A 10,552-nucleotide genomic window follows, 5' to 3' on the forward strand; every position below is an offset into this window, starting at 1 on the left:
AGGCCTAGACGCTGGAATCTCCTTTCCTTGCAGCAGATCTCCCAATGGGTGAGCTGATTTTTCCCTCTTTATTACGTGTATACATATTGTCCCCAAGACCTGTCACTTTTACAAAAGAAATGACAAGTCGATTCCAGCTTTGGTTATGGTGTGGAAACATTTTTCAGGGTTTTCTTTGGGTGTGCCTGGGAATCACCATTGTATACAAGGGATGAAAGGGGGGGGGGGGGGAGCAGCAAGGCTATAGACTACAATAAGACGGGAATCACAAAGCCGTCATCTCATGCGCACTAGGGATCTCGTGTGTGCACAATGGTGTGGGAACTCTCGGACAAGAATTCAGGATTATTCACAACGGGAAAGACGAGCGCTGCCATACACTTCTAACAGTGCTGGACGTGTAAAAACACAAAGTAACTGGATCCCATAGCGGTACGAGGACATTGGTTCCATAGTGAACGTCTCCCATTCCTTCTGGTGTCAGACAACACACGGTGCTGGACTTGAGGGTTTACGTTGCTTCCTACAGTCCCGCTGCAGATGTCGAAGACAGCGGAAGTGAAGAACCACCATTTATTTTATCAGGGACCCCAACAATGTACAGAAAATTACTTTTCAATCTCAACTTGTGATTAAAAACTACAAAGTGGGTTCTAGCCATACTAGACATATCGTGCAGGGAAAATACTGATCCGGTTCTGTAAAACACATATTACTAATGGATAAAGCTGGAGGAGAGTATGGGGTGACTAAATAATTCAGGCTCCCGCTCATGTTGCACATTTACTCAGTGGCCGGTCTCATTGTCAGGACTTACTGAAGACAGACTGAATATATTACCCATTCACTACAGAAGTCTGCCCAGACGCCTTTGTTAAGAGCATAACAAATAAGCGGCTGCAATAAATAGAGATAATATAATGCAATATAATATGAGCAAGAAACATTAACTTTGTGGAAAAAGATTTTACATTTACCTTATGGAATTACAGTGGATTTTTACATTGCAATGAAACAGTTAAAATCTGCCACAAATCCTATCCAACTTAAAAGGAAAAAAATAAAATAAAAAAATAATAATATTGGATGTAAAACATCTTACGCTTTCATTGAACACATTTTTCGGGATTTAGGCAGTACATGTATCATATTTTATCATTTAAAAGGAATTGGTCAGCAGGTTCTTGCTATGTAATCTGAGAGCAGGATGATTTGGGGGACTAAAGGCCCCGTCTCACTAAGCGATCTCGGTAGCGAGATCGCTGCTGAGTCACAACTTTTGTGACGTAACAGCGATCTCACCAGCGAGATCTGTGTGTGACAGCGATCAGCGAGCGGCCCCCCTGCCAGTATCGCTGATCGCTGCAAGAAACCTCTGGACATTTCTTTTGTCGCTGGTCTCACGCTGGCCAGCACGCATCGCTGCGTGTGACAGCGGCAGACCAGCGATCAGGTGTAAAAAAATAATAAAAAAAATAAAAAATATAGTTATTCTCACCTTCCGACGTCGCGTTCAGCCATCCTGCCTCTCTCCACGCTCCGGTCCCAGTGATCCTTTGCACGAATGACCGCGAGACTTTGTTATCCCGCGAGACCGTGACATCTCACGGTCATTCGTGCAAAGGCTCACTAGGACCGGAGCGTGGAGAGAGGCAGGATGGCTGAACGGGACGTCGGAAGGTGAGAATAACTATATTTTTTATTTTGATTCTATTTTCTACAGCGATCAGCACAGCGATGCCGGGCGCTCGGCATCGCTGTGCTGATCGCTGGTGAAGCTGTCTGTGTGACAGCTCACCAGCGATCACATAGCGACTTACCAGCGATCCTGACACCTTCATATCGGTGTCAGGATCGCTGGTGAGTCGCTTAGTGTGACGGGGCCTTTACTTGGACTCACTTACTAGGCTGTGTGTTGCTGTAGCAATACAGTGTTTTATCAGCAGGAGATTATCACTACAGACCTAAGTATATCATGCCTCCTAGTCAACTGCTCTGTGCAACATCGCCCCCACAAATGATTGGCAGTATAATATCTATGGTCAGTGTACACAGGAAGCTGTCAGAGGTGTGGGCGGGGTTATAAAAGGCTCAGCATTCTGAGCACTGCGAGATCAGCAGCAAATAAAACTGACTACCAAAATGACAGCAAGTGGAGCAGCAAGTGACACATTGCTGGAATCAGTATCTCTACCCCCTAAATACTGATGATCTCAGATTACAAAACAAAAATATGGTGACCAATTCCCTTTAAGTGATAAAACATGGAAGATTTCAGATCTCATGAATCCCCAATTATAAAGTGGGAGAGGTGGTTTTTTAGAAATGAGCCAAGAAAAGGTGAATTACCGTACTTAAAATTAATCATTAAGGCGGCTTCATAGCGTATGAAAAAAGGATTGTCCGATTTTCATGCAGAAAACTTGGATCCTAGGACATATGGCATCCTGCGTTTAGGCCTCAGTTTACACTGCACATGAACAGATACCGCTTCCTAGGTTAAGTTGTATCTGTAAAAATCAGAATGAATATGGATGATCTGTATGGGATGGGATTTCTTTTGTGCGCCTATAGACTTGAATGGGTGAGTGTGATCCAAAATCCGGAAGAGTAGTGACCGCTGAGATTATATTCACATGGACCTGGAGTCGCTGTGAACAAACCATCTGACCAGCTCTATCGAACAACATTGGTCAGTGCGACATCCGATTACGCGGACGCCGCGTGTCCATATAACATGCTCAGCTGAACGAGCCCTAAAGAAAATACACAAAAGGAATATGACCTGATTTAGCAAGGTTTCATTCTACGCCAGCTTGTAGAACATATTCTGTGCTTACCCGAACAAATATGAGCGTATTACTGTCTCCGACCTGGTATTTTCCTTCGGACACCTTTATCATTGGAAACTGTGAAGGACACTGACAGCAGCCAAGTATCTCCCGGACCTGGAGGACACAACAGAGAAGAGTCACCCTCAGAATGAGCCTTTTAAGAGGCAGTCAGCGAGTTCCCACTTATAGAGCAGACGACATGTAATCCCAGCGTGACCCGAGACGCCACAGGCCGCACAGTCACTCCACTACCCATGTGAGGCGCTGTATACCTAGTACACATTCCTCCATCAGATCTGTATACTGCAGAATTTCCCCTCAGCTACACCCATGATATTGGGACAAGCAGCATTACCTCATGGGGGCAACGTGGTGACACAGTGGGCTTGTCAGTATACACAAGTAGGCCCCCACAAGAAGTGACTCACTTCTGAGCAATAGAAAGCATCACTTATTTCAGGTTTTGGTTTTTTTCCAGGGTGAAAACTAAGAAAAGCCATTAAGCTTTCCTCAGGAAGTCTCAGTCACCGTGGAGATATACAAACAAGTGAAAGGTACGGAAAGACTTGGCCTGACATCACTTCCTTAGGCGGTGGGAGAAGTCCGCAATCTATCATTAGTGTCACTAATTCGCAGCACAATGGCAGACCGGCTCTTCATACTAGGGAGCCCGGGCCGAGGAGACGTGCACGCAGGATTTATAGACATTACTAAGCACGGGCTGACCCGACTGGATGAAGACATAGCAATCTGAAGACAGTCTGCGTGGCAGATGCGGACACGGTTTAGGTTTCTTAAAGAAAGGGACGTATTGCTGCATTGTCTGTACACGCTTTTATATTACTGGATCCATCCCTGAACCTGTGCTCCCCCTCATTTCCCAACATCTTAAAAAGGACCTGTCGTTTGTTTTTTATTTCCTTCCATTCTTGCTACTCCCCCTTAGTATTGTATTTTTTTCCCTTTTTTTAAACCCATACATTTCCAGAGATGGGGTCCTTCATCACAGACCATCCTGACGACATGCCCCCCTTGTAAAGCCCATTAGCACTAAATAAAAAGGCGCATAACAATCTTTATGGAGGATGTAAAAAAAACAACCAAAATACAGAATACTCAGAGGAACAGCGGGCAGAAATTAAGGGCAAAAACTGGACACGTGACCTGGTGACAGCTCGCTTTTAGCCAACGCACTGAACATATTGACTTTATGTCTTGCTGGTGCCTCCATTGGTTGTGTTACCAGTGGCACACGTGGCCTTTCCACCGGTCTGGCTACAACTTCTCCCATCATCAGGTACTTATTACAAGTGTGGATAATCTTCTGAATAAACACACACAGGGTGCAAAGTTCCACATTACGGCTACATAAAAAGAGGTTTGCAGGAGACAAAAGCCTTCATAGCTATTTAATCATTAATTATTGTTAGATGTTCTATTATCAGGGTAAGGAATTGTAGATACAGAAGGCATGGTAAGATAAAGAAGATTAGAGACATGTGTTGCACATCCAGTCTTCTTGATCCACATCTACTTAATCATTTGGAGAATAAAATATAACTCCTAGGATAAAGACAATGAGCATATACCCTGCAATAAGCATATAGTAATCGTACATGTAAATAACATGGGGTACCTAGCGGGCGTAAAAGCCACCCCACCACGACAAGGTGTACCCAATCAGAAGAAGATATAAATGTATTATAGTCCGTGTCAGGAATTGGTAAAAGGGAACTTGTCATTAAGGTTCATCACAAGTCAAGTGGCTGCAGACAGCAGAATCGTGACAGTGTGCAGTCATATGAACGCATACCTGCAGAATAGACACCTGCGCTTCTCAATTCTCTTCTACTGAGTGAAGACAGACGAGTTTAGTTGACACGTGATTGACAGTATGAAAATCGTATACGTGTTCATTTGAGTGACCCCCGAGGAATCGTGACAGTGTGCAATGCACGCCATCATAATTCAGCACTAGAGTGACTGCACACTTTCCCTTTTAGCTCCAACCATCTGTTTAACAACCAACATATTGTAATACATGAAGCAAACATGTCTCCAAAGATGCTAGAACGATAGCGTTGAAAGTGTAGTACACTATGAAAATTGTTTGATAAGTGTCATGTGGGAGTAGCCACAATGCAGAAGAGTCAGATCCCCGGCAGAACCGGCAAGGAGCGGAGCGCCAGGTCTCTGCGACGTTCACCAAACGTTGTATTCCGACTCCGTGCACAGAAAACATCTGCCAAAGCGGATAACTGCTGATCGGCTGGGGTCCCGAGTGTTGGACCCTAATGATCCAATACTGATGGCTTACCCTAAGAATACGCCATCACTTTCTAAATGGACGACACCTTTAAGGCTGTGTGCACACGATGCAGATTTGCAGCGGTTCCGCAGCGGATTTTACCGCGCAGAAACGTTGCATATCCGCATTGTGATGTACAGTAGCCTTAAAATCAATGTAGAAAAAAAACCCAAAACACTGCTGTACAGATGCTGCGGATTTTTCCGCGGTACAAAATCCGCAGCATGTTACTTCTTTTGTGCGGTTTTCCATCTCCCCTGTCACCAAATCCGCAGGGGGAAAACCGCGATGGAAAACCTCATGAAAAATGGAAGAAATCCGCAGTGGAAAACCGCACAAAAACAGCATGAAAACCGCATGAAAAATGGAAGAAATCGCAGGAAAAATGCAGGTCATTTGACCTGCGGATTTCTTCCATTCTGCGCGGAAAATCCGCAGGGCCAAAAAGTCCGTCTGCACTCAGCCTCATAGTGCTGAAACCGAACACCAGTGGGGTTTTTATGATCTACATGCCGCTGCCATGTAAAAAGCTAGCAGTACATGGACCAACGTACATCAATGTGCTGGTTCAAGTAAATGCTATTCCACATGGACCGAGAGGCTGTGCAAGGACTAGATATATACGATATGCATGATGTAATAATAATAATAATAAATAATAACAACAACAAAAACATGGTACAGTAAGTACTCTAGACCGTCATCTCCTTGCAGATTGACGATATGGCTTATGGGATTTGCCTGCCCCGACAGAGATAAATGCTGAAGGATAAGAAGGACTATTCCAAAAGATCCCATCCATAAATCCCACCCCAGGCCAGAAACAAGAACCTTTTATTTTCCCATACATGTACAGATTTTTTCCTCATCTCTAATGAGAATTATTTTCTTTCCTTGTGACTTTTTCCTCCAAGGCTTACATTGTTCTAGATCCTGCAGTTACCAAGATCAATAAAGCAATGGGAGCTTAGGAAAGACAATGGACAGAGAAAAGACTGCAGTGGTGTAAACCGATTACATAGATAAATAATAAGACCATATTCAGCCCCTCCAGACATGAGCTCACCAATTCATCCAAGTTCTTCAGGTCACATATAGTACGAGGAGGCCTGGTAGGCATTTGAGGCCGTGGGCATCCTTTCTGATCGGCGTTTGGTCGGCCCCTGCTAAGTTCTTCTTCAATCTCCTCTTCCATCTGAATCAGTGTTGGTGCTGGCATGCCAAAACGTGCACCTCTCCGGGCCACCTCAAGCAAGCACAAGACAAAACTCTTCTCCCCCTTCCTCAACACCAGGTCATTGGTCTCAAACATCAGCACCTCCGGTATGCCAAGCTCCTTGCGGCACCAGCCGATGAAGTTTGATACATTGTCCCTGGCAAGGAATGAGCTGGGAAGGGCTCCCTTCACTTGGAACGTCACCTCTTTTTGTGGTAGCCTCATGGTAGCCGCAGCATCTGGATATTGAGTTTTAAAGTCTCTAGCCAATCGGTTCAGATTGTTAGCATGCTGACATAACGTGTAGCCGGTCTCCAAGGCCTCAAGAAACGTGCCGGCTTCCATGTCTAAATCATAAAGCATATTGAGCCAATCCGTAAGGTCCTCCTTCATGGCCTCCAGGTACTCCTCGCTGGAGCGGAACGGTCGGATGCTCTTGGAAGCAGATGACTGGATTTGGCTTTGGTCTGCCATTTCTTCTCATGCCACTCTTCAGTGATGTGACCTAGGCAGAGAGCAGTCAGTGATTACTTGTTATCAGAGCCATCAGCACTTTTATCACCTCATTTAGGAGTAAAACATTAAAGGCAGAAGGATCATGTTCTAAAGCGGGAGGGGAATTGTAGCCTACAAATATGTGAGAACTAATATACATCTATCCACAATGACCTACGAGTATCTGCTACATCAGCGCAAAACCCAGGGTTCTACAACAGTGAGCCACATGAAGAGCAGAGGCACCCTGGTTTTTTAGGCCAAGGTCACGAGTGTATACGGAGCACAATGCCCAGACTGACCGCTGATCTCCCAACTATAACTAAAAGCCTTATAGAGACACACGAGGCTGTAAGTTGTGTTGGAAGACCCATCGTCAGATTGGAAATGAGAAACCCATCCATAAAATGCTACAGGTCTCAGATGTGAAATCCGTCATCTTGGACCACCACCGATTTTTAGATTCTGTACTGGAAATCGGACATACAGCTGTCATTCTAACCAAAAGTCCACGGATTGCGATGGCCATGTGGGTCGGCTCTGTACAGAAAGCTTCCACCAGAAGTCCATTCCCACTACATATACCTCCGACACCAGGCTCAGACCTAGGCGGGCATGTCTAGGGTTCTGTGTACAGGAGGCAGTGGACCTTTTCTCCTGATGGTCTTCTGTGTGGTCTGTAGAACTATATGATATTCCATTGCGCCCCCCGTCAGGTGATCGGGGCCTAAGGACGCATCTAACTTCTATATAGCGGGATCTTTTAGCGCCGTATCCAGCGCATTCCTATATGTACAAAGGACCCTGCCGTTTTTTATTTTTAGGGGTGTGACCCTTGTTGTATCAGGTAAAGCCGAATGTTTTAGATTATGAAGCCTGACACCCAAAATGGCCAGGTGTACCCCGCTACAGGTGGGACAATATGAGGCTTCCTGGAGCCACAGGGATAATGACAGAAGAGAGCAATGTGGTTATTCCCAGGGCCGACCCGGAGACACTCTGCTATCAGCACACGGACCGTACACCGACCCGCACCGGGCGCCGCTTACCTAATGTCTGCGGCTCTTCACCCCCCTCAGAGCCCGTGCACACAGGGGGGCTGCCGCCCATTGCCGCACGCACAGGGTGTCGCGCTCATCTCGCCCTGGGAAGGTCTCTGGCAGCGCCACTTCATCCCGGCGGAGCCCCCTCCCCGCGTGATCCGGGCTCCCTGCACTGGGTCCGGGCAGGACAACCCACAGAGGGCGGTGGAGCAGACACAGCCTCGCCCTTCCACAAGGTTAATCGGCGGCTGTAATCCTCTGCCGGTAGCTGACAGCAGCATCCCTGTCACGTCAGCCCCGGTCTGGTCCCGTCATGGAGCACGTGATACAAGACCCCCCCGCTCCCTCCTTAGCTCCAGGGGGCTTCATTACAACAGCCCGGGGCGTCCATTCCTGAGTGAGCGGAGAAGGTGACGCTGCGCTTCTCCTGCGGCGGCCGGGGAGGAGGGGGATTCCGGTACTCCTGCCGCAGGGCACAGAACCGGTCATTTCCCGGCATTTAGTCATCACTGGAGTCATCCCGGCCAGGGAAGGGTTAACAAGAATGTTTAACACTATCATTGCCAGAGGTAACGGCGGTGACCCGCAGAAGCAGCGGCTGCAGCAGCCTGCGCCTTTAAGGATGAGCTGCCGCCGGGCGGAGGAGGGCGCGGCCCCGGCTCCTCCACACTCCAGACTTCTTGGCCTCAATCCCAAGATTAAATATTTTAACGTCTCGGCTAATGCGGAAAAAACACGGAGTGGCCGAGCTGTTAACCCCTGCAGAGCCGCCCTGCAGAAATAAAAATGTAGAAGGACCAGTTTTACCTGGTGGACAAACGATTTCCATAGACATCGGCTGCCGAATGCTGAGGCTCCTATAGACCAGGGTTCCCGAACTCCGGTCCTCGAGGCCCACCAACAGGCAGGGCCGGGTTTAGGCAAAGTGGGGCCCTAGGCAAAGTTTAAAATGGCCCCCCAAATGCTCACATATTGCACATCACACAGAAGCATTTCCGTTGTATTTACATGCGCTGAGTTCAGGCCACTAAATTAGTTTGATCGACAATATTGAAGTCGTTCAATACTTGTTTCCCGACCTCTTTCCACTGTCTGAGAAAAAATGATGGGGACAGAACAATCACTAATGGATGACTAGCAGATCACCATACAGTGTCATATCAGCAGCACATCTACAGTTTACACCCCATAGTCCTCCATATAGTATAATGTGCCCCATAGTCCTCCATATAGTATAATACACGCCTCAGTCCTCCATATACTATAATACACTCCTCATAGTGCTCCATATAGTATAATACACGCCTCAGTCCTCCATATAGTATAATACACTCCTCATAGTGCTCCATATAGTATAATGCACTTCCATAGTCATCCATGTAGTACAATTCACTTCCCATTGTATAATGCACCCCATAGTTCTTCATATAATGTATTCCCATAGTCCTCGATACAGTATAATGCAGCCCACATACAGTATTGTGCAGCCACCTCATAGAGCATAATGCAGACTCGCCATACAATATAATGTAACCCCACATAGAATATAATGCAGCCCCCCTCTTATAGTATAATGCAGCCACCCTTTAAAGCATAATGCAGCTACCCCACAGAATATAATGCAGCCACTCCACAGAATATAATGTAACCCCCCCCTAGAATATAATGCAGCACCCCCTCATAGTATAATGCAGCCCCCCCATAGAATATATGGCAGCCCCCTCAGAGTATATTGCAGCCCTCCATAAAATATAATGCAGCCCCTTATATAGTATAATGTAGCCCCACCTCCATAGAATACAATGTAGCCCTCCTCATATAGTATAATGCAGCCCCCATGGAATATAATGTAGCCCCCTCATAAAGTATAATGAAGCCCCCATACAATATAATCAGCCCCCCACAGATTATAATGCAGCCCCCCATAGAATACAATGTAGCCTCCTCATATAGTATAATGTAGCCCCCTCAGAGTATGTTGTAATCACTCCCCCATAGAATATAATAAATATAATACAGCCCCCCCCCTATAGAATATAATGTAGCCCCAAATAGAATATAATGCAGCCCCCCATATTATATAACACAGCCTCCTGTTATGATTGGGTCACCGAGGAGGAGAGCAAGCCCAAGCTAAGCCACATAAAACCAGAGAGGTTGGTAACTAAGCGGATTGCAGACCCCTGATCCTATCCACACAACTAGCAGTAGCCGTGGAGCGTGCCTACGATGATCCTAGACGCCTCGGCACAGCCGGAGAGCTAACTAAGCCTAAAGCAAGAAAGGGGAAATCTAAACTGCTCCAGAGCAGACCCCGAAGGAATAGATCGCCCCCAAACATATATTGTCGGTGAGACAAGATCCAGCGATCTGTATAACGACCTCGGCAGTCATTTGTACCTTGTCACACAGCAGCTTTTCAAACAATTCCCGCCTGCATCCCTGAGTTCTGCGTCGCCAACGAGGTCACGGGACGACGGCGACGAAAAAAATGGCCCAGGACATTCAGGCACGGTCAGCGATATCCAGCGGGGGTGGGGGGGATTTCGCTGCTGCGTGTCACATGTAGCGAGACCACTGGTGGGATAGCTGTTGCATCACAAAAAGTGACGCTTTAGTGATCTTGCTAGCGATCTCGCTATGTGAGAAGGGGGCT

At 46.7% G+C, this 10,552-nt stretch overlaps 1 protein-coding gene across 1 annotated transcript in view; it reads right to left on the bottom strand.

The window, feature by feature from the left end:
- The window catches only part of GAS2L1 (growth arrest specific 2 like 1), a 34,882-nt gene extending 26,394 nt beyond the window's left edge, over nt 1–8,488 (bottom strand). Inside the window, exons 1-3 of the mRNA XM_073554095.1 lie at nt 7,903–8,488; nt 6,209–6,863; nt 2,841–2,948 (exon numbers count right to left, since the gene is read on the bottom strand). Of these exons, the coding sequence (XP_073410196.1) occupies nt 2,841–2,948; nt 6,209–6,832 (732 nt within the window). The 5' untranslated portion in view covers nt 6,833–6,863; nt 7,903–8,488. The remainder of the gene's footprint in view (nt 1–2,840; nt 2,949–6,208; nt 6,864–7,902) is intronic.
- Nucleotides 8,489–10,552: the final 2,064 nt, after the last annotated feature.

Source organism: Dendrobates tinctorius, unplaced genomic scaffold (genome assembly GCF_039654945.1).
Source record: "Dendrobates tinctorius isolate UK_male_01 unplaced genomic scaffold, ASM3965494v1 ptg000206l, whole genome shotgun sequence".
In the NCBI taxonomy this organism is placed as follows: domain Eukaryota; kingdom Metazoa; phylum Chordata; class Amphibia; order Anura; family Dendrobatidae; genus Dendrobates; species Dendrobates tinctorius.